This window comes from Rutidosis leptorrhynchoides, chromosome 3 (assembly GCF_046630445.1).
Source record: "Rutidosis leptorrhynchoides isolate AG116_Rl617_1_P2 chromosome 3, CSIRO_AGI_Rlap_v1, whole genome shotgun sequence".
Lineage (NCBI taxonomy): Eukaryota > Viridiplantae > Streptophyta > Magnoliopsida > Asterales > Asteraceae > Rutidosis > Rutidosis leptorrhynchoides.
The window spans coordinates 577,413,321-577,429,871 of NC_092335.1; the positions used below are offsets into that span (position 1 = coordinate 577,413,321).

The following is a 16,551-nucleotide window of genomic DNA, read 5'->3' on the forward strand; positions in this document are numbered from 1 at the left end:
CGTCAGAAGCAACGTTCTTGAGATGTTGTAAGATGATCCAGGGTTGTGTAAGTGATCTCAAAGGAGAGAACTCTAATCCAATTAGCAGTACCTTAGAATACCTAAGATTGCACATCTGTTAATGTTAAGGCATATCTTAGTATTAAATGGTGGAATATTACTGTAGTTAGACCAACTAAAATTAAGAAAAGCTGAGACTTTCCTTTAGGGATATACCACTTTATTCATGTACCTAGGATTCTATCCATAAGATCGTTTAAACCTTCTAAGGCTAGTGTTGGTAGTAGGGATATACGTCTTAGCCAGAAACCTCAGAGCCTAAACTCTTAGTGATAAATCAGTTAGGTTTATAGCCTGGTTGATTGATGTTTAGTGTTTATTCTAGGAAGTTAAACTATCGTGATAGTTCCCCATCAGTATTCTATTCTTCATATCTATCCCTTTTTATTCTTTCTAGCTTATATTACATTAGTTAATCTTAATCTATCACCACTTGTCACTAGGGTTAACTATATACGCACTTTTGTCCCACATTACTGAGCAAACATACAAAAATACGAACCTGAGTTATATTTACCACTTACTCGTTAAAAGGAAGACAAGTAGGTGAACTATAGCTAGGAAACCCAGCTAAATATAAATAATAAAACCACTACTCCATTTTGGTAACTGATTCTGACCTTTTGCAACCTAACGACACCGCACAAATAAAACCGTCCGTTTTAGTCATATCACAACGCTATTTGATGAGTTCCGATCCAGTTGAGCTTTCGCTCTGCCCCCGCTACAACTACGGGGGATGTTTGACAAATGTATATTTAGCATATGTATTATTGACCCGTGTTCTATAAGGGCCTATTAGTTTATTAGCTCATTATGTTAATTGTGTAGATGGTTATTTTATAGTTGGAATTGTCATGGTTGTATTAGTTTAATCATATCAATATATCACGCATCATTACAATTAACACCTTGTACATTTGCTCTTGTACACACCCTATAAACCGGACATGTCTATCAGCACTAGAAACAAATAGAAAAGATTTGACGGGCGGTAACGAAACAGTGGTACGTGGCGACCGACTAAATCTTGGGATCAGACCTGCTCTGATACGATGTTAGACAATGAATTTCCGTGAATATTATTGATTACATTAACCACTATTTGTAAAGTACATAATCCTAGAAAATCTAATGGACCTAAGCCTGTAGATTAAACTTGAGTCTAACCTATCATTTAACAAGGACATCCATATGTAATCATTTAACAATGATTACTTAACCAATATAAACTAAAGAAAATGCTAGAAGAGTTAAATTGTTGAAATTAACACGAACAAGATTCGACGGTCACATATATTAAACAACTAAACGAATGTGGTAACATATAGACAAACTACCAAAATATCTAGACTATAGTTTCTATAGGAATTACATTTTACTTTAAAACAATACGAGCAAATTGCTAAAAATTTACAAATTAAATTTCACAAAATAACATGGTACTAGGAGAGTAGAACCAGTTTTATCAGATTTTTTTTTTCTTTTTCTAGCTTCTCTTTTCTCATTTATTGAATCACACAATTTTATAAAATTTGTGGGAATATATAGGTAAATTGGTACTTCAACTGGAAATAAATGAACCTTGTTCAAGAGCATCATCATGTGGTTCGAGAAGAGGATCAGTGGTTTGAGTCGATACCTGACCTTCTTCTTTGGCCTTACCCCACACCACTCCATAAAAACCTATTGTTATGATTGAGCCCCCCACAACACTGCACCACATAACAATATACAACTTTTTAACCCTTTAAATAAATTAACTTCACTTTGTTAACAACCTTATTTTTGAAAATACTTGAAAATATATTGTAAAAAGGAAAAATAATAGCCTTTTACTTTTTTCGCAATCTTTTAAGACTCGATTTTGTGGAAAAAATAATTTTCTAGAAACTTAGTAATAAAAACAATATACTCGTAGTATTAATTTGCAAAGTGATTAATAGTATTTTATTTGTCTAATCATAAATCTAACATAAAAATGATGATAAATTATCCCGTACAACTCAGTCGATGTATAAAAATAGTAACGCCACTCCCTATCGTAACTAAACTATTCATCCTCTTAACCTTCCACATCAGCGCTACATCAACACTAATATTCTATAACTAACCCATAACTAAACACTCCCTATAATGGCTAAAAAAATACTCCTCTTAATATACAATGTACAAGCAATAAAGCATCAAGTTCAAACAATAAAAAGCCATTGGGACTCACAATTACTATAACCAACCTTCATACTTCCGTTAAATCCATGGTGGAAGCGGGTAACTAGCTCGTGCCTATGGTTTATTACGGGTAATGACGGGTAATGAGCGGGTAACGGACGGGTAACTAACCATAAGGGGTGGTCTAAACCGATCAATTTTAATGTTATCTATCTATCTATCTATTCTATCTAATAAATTGGAGTTGATGTTGAGGTCATCATGTGTTTTATAGAGTTGTAAAATGTGTTCTAAAATTTGTACTTGGAAATTGGATGATGTCATACATAAAAATTAATCAATCAATAATAAAAATAATAAACTCTCTTCAATTACTTTATTGGGTTAGTCAAAATCAAAAGAGAGAAAATATAGACATATATTATTGAGGTGACAAAGTAATGGGATTTCGAGCCCCCAGCCATTTGGGTATGGAATCCTCATATCAAAGAGAAACTATTTTTTGTTTTTAATCTATTTACAAGAAAGTTACGGAGTACTGTAATATTTTTGGATAAAAGAGTATATTATATACTGCATATATACACACGAGTGTATGTTTTGTTATTTCCAATTGAGAAGAATAGTTAAAATTGAAATAAAAAGTACTATGAATGAATTAATTACTCAGTATTAAATTCAGTATAAAATAAAATTTTAGATTATAACATAAACAAGTAATATCTATAAATACCCTTTCATTGATACACACATGAGTTTACCTTTTTACTTTTATATTTTGCATTAACGTTTTAAATTTATGGTTTATGTTTATGTTTTCATTTCGCTTTCAGTATATTTTATGTTATATTTTTACATTTACTTTTATGTTTTATTTTTTACGTATCCGCTTTACGTTTTACGTATTTTGCTTTATGTGTTCTTTGTAGAAAGTGCTACATGATTATAAGGTTTTGATGTTGTTTTTAATAGTAGTCAATACCGTACTTATAAATACTTTTTACAACGTAACATATATATGATTTCGAAAGTTTATAGAAATAAATCATTTTTTATTAACTTTTTTTGAAAAGCCACATAAATAAAAAAGATCGTTATATTATATCTTTATTAACTATTGTGGTGTTGTAAATTTCTAGAATACGAGTAATCTTAAATGTTTAAAAATTGAGTATGTTTTCATTTAATAAAATTACTAAAACCAAAACCAATGTGAATGACACTAATATTATAAACACTTTATAATAAACTATATATGTTAAAAATATTCAAATTCAATTAATTTTACCAAATAAGGAGCAATAAATAATAATTAACGGGTTAATGACACTAATATTATAATGTACATTTCTTTCGCCAAATCCGTGAATTCACGGGTCAGTGAACTAGTATTTATCAAAACAATCATTTTATTGTATGGTTGCAAATTAAACTAGAAATAACTAAAAAAAAATCAGGTGCAATTTCCTAAATAGAAAAAGAAATAAATATGTCACGTGGCCCATGTGGGCGTAAGTTCCAAAATGTCTTTTTAACCAATGTGCCGTTTATTAAATTTTTGTGTTATATTTAGAAATGAGTGATGATATATTTTACTCCGTATTAAATTTTGTCTTATATTTAGAAACGTGAAATCAATGGTCATTTTAAACGAAACAATTTAATGAAATATTTTAGATATTAAGCAAATTTAAATGCTAAAGTCATATATTTTAATTATCCGTTTGACTAAGAAACTTGTCATTATTTTTATAAATATATAGAGACACGTATTTTCGCATACATATGTAATATAATTAATTTTTTAAAAAGAATTTAAATTTGAATATTAATAATATAATAATTATAATTATAATTATTATATTAAAAGTAATAATAATAAAAAAGTTCGCTTAAAGTTAAGTATTTATATTTTTAATATAAATAATTATTATTAGTGATAATAAATGCCTTTTAAATTTTTTTAAAAAATTAAAATTACAATTTAGGAGAGATTAATATTTCTTTTTGTAAAAGATTTCGTATTATTTTTTAATTAAATTAATATATAATTATAAAATTATCATTATAAAAATTAAAGGATAATTAGTTTAATGATAACATTATTATTTTTAAAGTTTTATATAACTATATAGATAGATGAGTGATGATATATGCATTCATACATTTAGTACCCTTCTTCCCAATTTAATAACAGAGTAATAGGGAGAAAAAAAATACACAATTTAAAAAATATTATCCTTGCATTGTATTTTTTTTTTCTTTTTCTACTTTCTGTTTTACTTCTTACTTTTTACATTTTTTTTTGTTTTACATAATAAAATATAGATACAAAAGAATTTTACCTTATTTTGAAAATGAATTATTAAACTAAAACATCTCAAAATGAAAAATAAATCTATTAAATTAAGACGGAGAGAATATTTATTATTATTAAGTGTAGTATAAGTACTCACTACATAATAAATGTTGGATATATCAACATATGAGTGAATATCACCGGCCTTATTTTACTTTTACTTCGTAATTTAGGGCAGACCTACTATATTGGCACTGATAGTACGGGTTAACAGTGAAATACACGATATTAGTGAAATTTTATTAGACTTTTAACTAGTGATACCATTGGATAGGGTAAAAAATCAAGGTAAATGTTTTTAAACTTTTAATTAGTGACATCTGTGACTACGATTCTAGATTCGCCACTGATAATTAAGACAATATTTGTACTTTTAATTTTAACTTATTAAGATATTCTTGTCATGTCTAATCTTGATTTTAAATAATCATTTACAGTTTGCAGACGAATAACAAGATACAAGATAAAGATACGAATATTTTAAAATTAATAATGTTTACACAAATAAAATTAGCATTTTGGTCGATTCATTCCAATACAGGAGTACTACATTTAGCATTTAAGGACATATAACAATTGAACCATGTTGTTACCATATCAGGTTGATGAGTGCACACTCTAAACTGTATGTCTGTATGCGTAATCGAGAGAGATTTGGTATGTTTATATACGGAGTCATCATTACTATCTACGTGTGTTCATAGCCTATTCATTTTTGACTACTTGTTTGTAAATAACAAGACACAAGATGCATCTAAGCATACACGTGATTATACTTAGACGGATGAGGCATTAGTATATAGTTAGCGTGGTAGAGGATAACAGTGAAAGATTAATTACCTTCCAAGATGTAATGAATCGCCGAGAAACAAGACACCCATAACGAGCGCTATCACAATAGTTAGTGGCTTGAACATTGATACGTAAACAGGGCCTTTCAAACGCAACGCCCACATTTGTATCACAACGTTAACAAATCCAGAAGAAAACCCCTGCATATATGAGCCGCAATAAATAGTAAAATACAACATACAGTTTTTTTTTTTTTTTGGCTTTTCTTAATCTAACACTTGACATTATGATTTATTACTTAATTAAGATCATGATATATATGTTAGGACGCCAACATCATGTCGAACATATAACCCCATTAGACTGCCAATAACCAGGAGTCAGATTCATGGCGTTAGATATGCTGGAAAATTTGACGGAGGTGACCCCGCAAGGGGCCCTTGACCCCCGCTATATTTGCGATAGTGTCTAGCCAACTTTTACGGGCAGGGGTCGAGGGGGAAGTGCCCCGAACCCCGCGAGGGGCAGCGCCCTGAAACCTCAACCGAAAATGCACTGTAGTTTACATTGAAAAGTTGCCTTCCAACCGGTTTTCCCGCCAAAAGGCATGACAAGTTGCCTTCCAACCGGTTTTCTTGCCAAAAGGCATGACTGTTTTATAACGGTTTTTCCCGCCCGAATTGAAGGGTTGCATCCCTTTAATTTTAACTGCCGAATTAATATATTCGTTTTTGGCCATACTTGCTTTCACATACGAAAAATATACAGAAAATACATTCTCATATACACTTAGATTTGAATCTTCTTGCCTCGAATAAAATCTTGTTCTTGTCTTATCCCGATAAGGAATTCGTGATACCCGAGGCTTGTAGGGTCAAAATACTTAATCGAGAAAGTGATTACACAATTCAAGAACCAATCGGATAATCAATTACAACCCTATTTTCTAACAATATTATTTGGCGTGAGAATTTTTTCATCCAATCAAGATATAACACGGATATATTTCTATTATTAATTTTTTCCCTAAAAACTTCCACTCATATTTTTCCATATCACTCAAAACTTTTTCATTCAATCAAATTTAACACTCAGCTATTTAACTTTACTCCATAACATTGCCACATCAGAGTCAAAAAACAATTTTTTTACCCAAAAAATACGAAATCGGACTACACCTCACTGTCAGGGTTAGGTCTTAGAGTTCAACTCTAAATCTAATTTATGACAGAGATAGCAGTCAATTATTGAGCTCATATGTAGACATTTTATTCTTTCAATTTCGATGCGTACCATGTATAGTATAGTGACCAAAATGATATCCGGTTTTAGTTTCCATGCATCTAAATCTCTTGCCATGACTAATCCTCCAACTCCAGCTACGAACAATCCACATATGCCAAATATGAACACTAACATGATATCTACTGCATACACTAGCAGTATCTTCGCCTGCAAATATTTAGACAATACTCATGTATAAATTTATGGTTTTGAATGGTAAACGACGCAATATATTTCAGTACCTGCGCAACCATTGCAAGGGAAAGTAGAAAATATTGACTTGCTAGCAAAATCCCTCCTACAATCCAATTCATGGTAATCGAGTTTGATAAAACTGATGGACCACTATAGAATGTTGCTATAATCGCTCCTGAAATCGACACTATCGTTCCTATTATTTTGGCTTGAGTAGTATAGCTTCGCAAATGTACTGTTTCCATCCTAGAAATCGTAACCAAATTTTTTTTACAGTATTACTGACAGATGACATAATAAGTTATATGAAATTACATCAATCGTCCTTATCTTTTACAAATTACACCGATCGTCCTTGATTGATTATGTAGTACACGGCAACCGTATACGTAGTCTTCATGAAATCAAACATATCGTTATTATCTTTTAAACATTACATCAATCGTCCCTGACCTATTTAAAAATATACACTTTTAGGTAAGTCAGGGATGCTCGGCGTAATTTTCAAAAGATAAGGACGATTGAAGTAATTTCATGTAAAACATATAGACTATTAGTGTAATTTTTTCAAAAGATAAGGACGATCATGTGAACCAAATACCGGTATAATTTACTCTAATCATTTTTGGATATAGCTCGTAGAGATTTCGTTATCATTTTTAACAAAACGAGACAGTTAGATGAACAAAGGACGAGAATGAGTGTGAAACCTGAAAAAGTATGCAAGTATGAAAGTGAAAGCAGGTGAAAGGTTGCTCATGATTGACGACAGGGTTGGAGAACTATACTTGAGACCAATATAACCAAATATTTGTGACATATACCTGTCATATTACATCATCCAAATATTCATTACATGTTTATTATTATACATTAACTCTACAAAAGTGAGAAACTGTTTTGTTTTGTCTTATAATCAGTGGTGTAACTTGAATTTTTATTATCGAAGGGACGAGACCATAAAATGTATAGATCATTAGAAAATCGAGACCATAAAATGTAAGACCACTAGTATTGGTCCATGGTTGGGAGCGTAGTTGGAGCTCCCTTTCAACAACACCGATACCAGTGAATGTGATTAGAGCTTGGTTGGATGGCCGCGGTACCCCACGCGGTTGTAGAACATATTTTATCACGGAGCATTGTTTTTGTTTCTTGTACATTATGCATTAAAATTGGTATATTATATTAATTAATTATTAATTTAAGTGAGTTCATTTGATGGTATAGGGGTATGTCATGGATACTAGTGTAGTGTGATGGGTTAGTGATGAGAAGGAAATAATCAAGTTGCGCTAATATGACAAAATGTAGTTGTAAAAACCACCATAGCCTTAACGTTTTTTCTTTATGTGACCATGTAGGGTATATAATATATGTATAAAAATTTATTTACTTAAGCTCGCCTAATGTACAAGGGCTAGCTGTAAGTTAAAACTCTGGTGGGGCAACTACCGCTCTTCCCCTCTTGCTATAGCCTATCTTCTGCCCTTGGTTATAATGTCTAACCTAATTAAAGTAAAAGGACTTGATTGCAAATAAAGAGACCATTTAATGGAAGGTGCAATCAACCGTTCGGTTAAGAATAAAATGGCATTTTTGCTCTATGTGATGAAAAAATGACACACCGAGAGATTCACAGGCTTTTTTGAGTTGATTCTTGAACCTCCTATGGTCGTTGGCAAATTGTGTTGGTGACTTTAGTGTGATCGAACAATATTTTAGGTAGTTGTGATTTATGTGTAAGCAAAGACTATTGAGTTATACTTGTTAACGGGTTCGGTGAGTGTGGAGTACACGCTCGTAAGAGTTGACTCAATATCGTAGGCGAAAATGGCTGGGGTAAAGGGGTGCGCCCCTTGTGGGGTTCAAGGGGCAGCAGCCCCGGCGGTGTCCAAGGGGCAGCGCCCTTGGCTGGAGCCCTGCTCCCAAGTGAGCGGGCAGGAGTCAAGGGGCCCCCTTGCGGGGTCCAAGGGGCAGCGCCCCTGGTTGGGGCACCGCTCCTAGGTGAGTGGGCAGGGGTCAAGGGGGTTGTGCCCCCTTACGGGGACCAATGGGCAGCGCCCCTGGCTGGGGCCCCGCTCCCAAGTGAGCGGGCAGGGGTCAAGGGGGTTGTGCCCTCTGGCGAGGGTCCAAGAGGCAGCGCCCCTGTCGAAAAGGTGTCTGCCAAAGGTTTCCAGTCAATAATTACACCTTTTCGTGTAGCAACTTTTCCCGCCAAATTGAAGAGTTGTACCCTTTCAGTTTAACAGCCAATATTAACTGAATATCTTAATTTCGTTTTGGCACTTTTGCTTACATAACACAACACACATAATTCTAATTTCTTCAACAATCTGATTTGTGATTTCATTGTTAAAAACACAAATTGAGTTCTTATCTTATCCCTTTAAAGACTTCGTGAAACTAAGGCAATCATTAGGTCGAAATACTTTATAGAGAAAGTGAATACAAGATTCAAGAATTAATCCGGACATTCAAACCATACCCAATTTCTAACAAATTAGTAGGTCCATCAAAGGGCTCTTCTTATGAGTCTCCCATATCGTATTCGTATAAGCCTCGTTTGGAAAACCAGTGTATCTTATAAAGGTTGAAGGTATAGTTTCAAAGAATGGGTCGAGAAGCATATAAGCTTTGTTTGAAATGGTCAGGGCCGATTCCGTGAATCGAAGTACTTAGAACGAATAATATAATCTATATAATCTTAGGCCATAGCGAATAATATAATCATTTCAAAAAAGATCTTTTGGGTCCCGCTTGTAGTGACCCGAACTTTTCCATGTTTATATATATTAATTGAGATTGATATTTACATGATTAAATGTTTCCAACATGTTAAGCAATCAAACTTGTTAAGACATGATTAATTGAAATATGTTTCATATAGACAATTGACCACCCAAGTTGACCGGCGATTCACGAACGTTAAAACTTGTAAAAACGACATGGCGATATATATATGGATATACATATGGTTAACATGAGATTATGATAAGTAAGTATCTCCATAAGTATATTAACAATGAGTTATATACATATAAACAAGACTACTAACTTAAGGATTTCGAAACGAGACATATATGTAACGATTATCGTTGTAATGACATTTAAATGTATATATATCATATTAAGATATATTAATATATCATAATATCATGATAATATAATAATTTAACATCTCATTAGATATAATAAACAATGGGTTAACAACATTAATTGAGATCGTTAACTTAAAGGTTTCAAAACAACACTTACATGTAACGACTAACGATGACTTAACGACTCAGTTAAAATGTATATACATGTAGTGTATTTAGATGTATTAAAATACTTTTGGAAGACTTCAAGACATATATCAAAACACTCATACTTAACGAAAATGGTTACAGTTACTTTCCCATTCTTTTCTTTCATCAAGAATTCTAGTCGTATTCTTACCCGTATTATACACAGCTTCAAAACGTACTTACTATGGGTATATACCAATAGGAACTAGCATGGGATTCCACTCTTGATTATGTCATGTATGACTAATCAATTTTAACTTCTACCATGAGCTAGTCAACTAACTAGAACTCCTTTTAACCCCACTCACCAATTACCACTCATCATTCACTCCATTTCACTTCCAATTCTCTTTCTAATTCTCTCTCAACACACACACACTATTATGAACGTATTTTTTCAGTAGTTAATCATCATCTTCATCAAAAATCACTTCAAGAATCAAGCTATAATCATCATAGGAAGAACACTTCAAGAACACTTCAAAAATCCCTTCAAGTTTACTAATTTACTTTCAAGCTTTCTAATCCATTCCAAGTAATCATCTAAGATCAAGAAACCTTTGTTATATACAGTAGGTTATCTTTCTTATTCAAGGTAATATTCATATTCAAACTTTGATTCAATTTCTATAACTATAAACTATCTTAATTCGAGTAAAAATCTTACTTGAACTTGTTTTTGTGTCATGATCCTACTTCAAGAACTTTCAAGCCATCCAAGATCCTTTGAAGCTAGATCATTTCTTGTCACTTCCAGTAGGTTTACCTACTAAACTTGAGGTAGTAATGATGTTCATAACATCATTCGATTCATATATATAAAACTATCTTATTCGAAGGTTTAAACTCGTAATCACTAGAACATAGTTTAGTTAATTCTAAACTTGTTCGCAAACAAAAGTTAATCCTTCTAACTTGACTTTTAAAATTAACTAAACACATGTTCTATATCTATATTATATGCTAACTTAATGATTTAAAACCTGGAAACACGAAAAACACCGTAAAACCGGATTTACGCCGTCTTAGTAACACCGCGGGCTATTTTGGGTTAGTTAATTAAAAACTATGATAAACTTTGATTTAAAAGTTGTTATTCTGAGAAAATGATTTTTATTATGAACATGAAACTATATCCAAAAATTATGGTTAAACTCAAAGTGGAAGTATGTTTTCTAAAATGGTCATCTAGACGTCGTTCTTTCGACTGAAATGACTACCTTTACAAAAACGACTTGTAACTTATTTTTCTGACTATAAACCTATACTTTTTCTGTTTAGATTCATAAAATAGAGTTCAATATAAAACCATAGCAATTTGATTCACTCAAAACGGATTTAAAATGAAGAAGTTATGGGTAAAACAAGATTGGATAATTTTTCTCATTTTAGCTACGTGAAAATTGGTAACAAATCTATTCCAACCATAACTTAATCAACTTGTATTGTATATTATGTAATCTTGAGATACCATAGACACGTATACAATGTTTCGACCTATCATGTCGACACATCTATATATATTTCGGAACAACCATAGACACTCTATATGTGAATGTTGGAGTTAGCTATACAGGGTTGAGGTTGATTCCAAAATATATATAGTTTGAGTTGTGATCAATACTGAGATACGTATACACTGGGTCGTGGATTGATTCAAGATAATATTTATCGATTTATTTCTGTACATCTAACTGTGGACAACTAGTTGTAGGTTACTAACGAGGACAGCTGACTTAATAAACTTAAAACATCAAAATATATTAAAAGTGTTGTAAATATATTTTGAACATACTTTAATATACATGTATATATTGTTATAGGTTCGTGAATCAACAGTGGCCAAGTCTTACTTCTCGACGAAGTAAAAATCTGTGAAAGTGAGTTATAGTCCCACTTTTAAAATCTAATATTTTTGGGATGAGAATACATGCAGGTTTTATAAATGATTTACAAAATAGGCACAAGTACGCGAAACTACATTCTATGGTTGAATTATCGAAATCGAATATGCCCCTTTTTATTAAGTCTGGTAATCTAAGAATTAGGGAACAGACACCCTAATTGACGCGAATCCTAAAGATAGATCTATTGGGCCTAACAAACCCCATCCAAAGTACCGGATGCTTTAGTACTTCGAAAATTATATCATATCCGAAGGGTGTCCCGGAATGATGGGGATATTCTTAAATATGCATCTTGTTAATGTCGGTTACCAGGTGTTCACCATATGAATGATTTTTATCTCTATGTATGGGATGTGTATTGAAATATGAAATCTTGTGGTCTATTGTTACGATTTGATATATATAGGTTAAACCTATAACTCACCAACATTTTTGTTGACGTTTAAAGCATGTTTATTCTCAGGTGAATACTAAGAGCTTCCGCTGTTGCATACTAAAATAAGGACAAGATTTGAAGTCCATGTTTGTATGATACTGTGTAAAAACTGCATTCAAGAAATTGATTTCGATGTAACATATTTGTATTGTAAACCATTATGTAATGGTCGTGTGTAAACAGGATATTTTAGATTATCATTATTTGATAATCTACGTAAAGCTTTTTAAACCTTTATTTATGAAATAAAGGTTATGGTTTGTTTTAAAAATGAATGCAGTCTTTAAAAAACGTCTCATATAGAGGTCAAAACCTCGCAACGAAATCAATTAATATGGAACGTTTTTAATCAATAAGAACGGGACATTTCAGTTGGTATCAGAGCGTTGGTCTTAGAGAACCAGAATTTTGCATTAGTGTGTCTTATCGAGTTTGTTAGGATGCATTAGTGAGTCTGGACTTCGATCGTGTTTACTTGAAAAATGATTGCTTAACAAATTTTGTTGAAAACTATATATTTTTAATATGTGAATATTATGTGATATATTAATCTCTTAACGCGTTTGATATTATGTGATAGATGTCTACCTCTAGAACAAGTCCCATTGACTCACCTAATAATAATGAAGAGTCAAATGTAAATTGGAATGATTCGTGGACTGATTCACAAGTTCCCGAAGAGGAACCGGAAGAAGAGTCGGAACCAGAAGAAGAATCGGAACCGGAAGAAGAATCGGAACCGGATGAGGAAATAGAACCGGTGGGGGAAATAATAAAACGGTTGAGTAAAAGAAAATCCTCAACCAATCGACCAAGGTTAATTATGGTCAATGGTGTTTCCGCTAAGGAAGCAAAATATTGGGAGGATTACCAATTCTCCGATGAATCGGATTCTGACGAGAATTCCGATGATGTTATAGAAATTACCCCAACTGAATTTAAAAAGGCAAAAGAAAATAATAAGGGTAAGGGCATAAAAATAGAGAAATCTAATTCCAACCCCGATGAACTTTATATGTATCGTCAACCCCCGAAGTCCTTAAGTTGTAACAATGACCCGGGAACCTCTAAACCACCAGGTTTTTCTAAACCAATATGGAAAACGACGGCTCGTATTAGGGGAACATCATATATCCCTAGAAACTTGGCAAAACGAACCAAAACCGAAGAAGAAGAAACAAGCGAGTCGGAATAAGATAGTTGTATTCGTGTGGTGTAATATATGTAATATAGTGTGCTTATGCTTTATGATATATGTAAAAATTGCTTGTATTAATAAGTATTTTTTTTATGAATCTAACTCTTGTCTATTTTACAGTATAAAAACACAAAATGGATAGACAACCCAATATTTTAAGAGACCTACCCGGAGACATGATTGATGAAATCTTGTCTAGAGTCGGTCAGAATTCTTCGGCACAACTATTTAAGGCGAGATCAGTTTGTAAGACATTCGAAGAACGTTCCAAGAATGCCTTGGTTTATAAAAGGCTTTCGTTCGAAAGATGGGGGATATCACATTGGGAAATCCATAAGTTACGATGTGTTTACTTTGACGCATATATTGCGGGGAACCCAAATGCTATTTTACGCAATGGGTTAAGAAATTATTTTGACTCAATATATCCGAATATTGGACTTCGTGATTTAGAAAAAGCGGCTAACATGCAACATAAAGAAGCATGTTATGCTTACGGATTAGTAATGTTCGCTTCTCACCAAAGTGAGAACAAGAACATCGGCCTACAACTATTAAACAAAACGTTCCCACAAGTGATGGAGTCGGTAATTGGGGTAAGAAATGAGGTTTTTAGATTGTTACGGGACTGTTGGACATTACGTAACCCTCGTCCCTTTGACGACGTTACAACACGCTGTCTTATCAACGGCCATAACGGTTATGTTCCACAAGACCAAGGATGGGAAGTAGTCCTAGTAAAACCAGAATGCATGACTTGTTTCTGGACGTATGAATTGCGTGTCTTTATTGCCTTTGCTGAACGACTTGTGTACTAGCTAGAATTATCTTCACAACTATCTTGTATCAAAGTTATTGTGTGCTATATTTCATGCTTTATGTAAAATAAGCGGTATTGTAAGTTTGTAAAATATTGTATAAAATTTTGAACGCGAAATATTATTATAATCAGTTTTTCATATAGAATTGTAGTAGTTGAATTGTATATTAGCTACTAAGTATGAACTTAACGGGTAGGTACTACCCGAATTTAAACTTATAAAACGCTAATATGAAGAAAAAGCTTTTATAAATGAGTTCATATTATGCTACGAAATACTATTAACTACTCTTAATATTCTGTATGATTAACTTGTTCCATTTGACTATTTTGAAGGAAATGGCACCGACTACTCGACACACCGTGAATATGAATGAAGAGGAATTCCGTACTTTTCTAGCTTCAAACATAGCCGCAGTACAGGCTGCGCTACATACCAACAATAACCTTGGATCTAGCAGTACAGGAAATCGTGTAGGATGCACCTACAAAGAATTCACTGCCTGCAAACCTTTGGAATTTGATGGAACCGAAGGACCGATCGGATTGAAACGGTGGACCGAGAAGGTCGAATCGGTGTTTGCCATAAGTAAGTGTACTGAAGAGGACAAAGTAAAGTACGCTACGCATACCTTCACAGGTTCTGCGTTAACATGGTGGAATACCTATCTAGAGCAAGTGGGACAAGACGATGCGTACGCACTACCGTGGTCAGCATTCAAGCACTTGATGAACGAGAAGTACCGTCCCAGAACCGAGGTCAATAAGCTCAAGACAGAACTTAGAGGGTTACGAACCCAAGGATTTGATATTACCACGTACGAAAGACGATTCACAGAATTGTGCCTATTGTGTCCGGGAGCATTCGAAGATGAGGAAGAGAAGATCGACGCGTTTGTGAAAGGATTACCGGAAAGAATCCGAGAAGATATAAGTTCACACGTGTAGTGACCCGAACTTTTCCATGTTTATATATATTAAATGAGATTGATATTTACATGATTAAATGTTTCCAACATGTTAAGCAATCAAACTTGTTAAGACTTGATTAATTGAAATATGTTTCATATAGACAATTGACCACCCAAGTTGACCGGTGATTCACGAACGTTAAAACTTGTAAAAACTATATGATGATATATATATGGATATATATATAGTTAACATGATACTATGATAAGTAAACATATCATTAAGTATATTAACAATGAACTACATATGTAAAAACAAGACTACTAACTTAATGATTTTTAAACGAGACATATATGTAACGATTATCGTTGTAAAGACATTTAATGTATATATATCATATTAAGAGATATTCATACATGATAATATCATGATAATATAATAATTTAAAATCTCATTTGATATTATAAACATTGGGTTAACAACATTTAACAAGATCGTTAACCTAAAGGTTTCAAAACAACACTTACATGTAACGACTAACGATGACTTAACGACTCAGTTAAAATGTATATACATGTAGTGTTTTAATATGTATTTATACACTTTTGAAAGACTTCAATACACTTATCAAAATACTTCTACTTAACAAAAATGCTTACAATTACATCCTCGTTCAGTTTCATCAACAATTCTACTCGTATGCACCCGTATTCGTACTCGTACAATACACAGCTTTTAGATGTATGTACTATTGGTATATACACTCCAATGATCAGCTCTTAGCAGCCCATGTGAGTCACCTAACACATGTGGGAACCATCATTTGGCAACTAGCATGAAATATCTCATAAAATTACAAAAATATGAGTAATCATTCATGACTTATTTACATGAAAACAAAATTACATATCCTTTATATCTAATCCATACACCAACGACCAAAAACACCTACAAACACTTTCATTCTTCAATTTTCTTCATCTAATTGATCTCTCTCAAGTTCTATCTTCAAGTTCTAAGTGTTCTTCATATATTCTACAAGTTCAAGTTACATAAAATCAAGAATACTTTCAAGTTTGCTAGCTCACTTCCAATCTTGTAAGGTGATCATCCAACCTCAAGAAAT

The 16,551-nt window shown here is 32.8% G+C and overlaps 1 protein-coding gene across 1 annotated transcript in view; it reads right to left on the reverse strand.

Annotated features, from left to right (window-relative positions):
* Positions 1-1,354: 1,354 nt before the first annotated feature.
* The window catches only part of LOC139898686 (WAT1-related protein At5g40240-like), a 37,692-nt gene continuing 22,495 nt past the window's right edge, over positions 1,355-16,551 (reverse strand). Inside the window, exons 3-7 of the mRNA XM_071881442.1 lie at positions 7,573-7,686; positions 6,910-7,108; positions 6,677-6,835; positions 5,432-5,583; positions 1,355-1,775 (exon numbers count right to left, since the gene is read on the reverse strand). Coding sequence (XP_071737543.1) covers positions 1,625-1,775; positions 5,432-5,583; positions 6,677-6,835; positions 6,910-7,108; positions 7,573-7,686 — 775 coding nt within the window. The 3' untranslated portion in view covers positions 1,355-1,624. The remainder of the gene's footprint in view (positions 1,776-5,431; positions 5,584-6,676; positions 6,836-6,909; positions 7,109-7,572; positions 7,687-16,551) is intronic.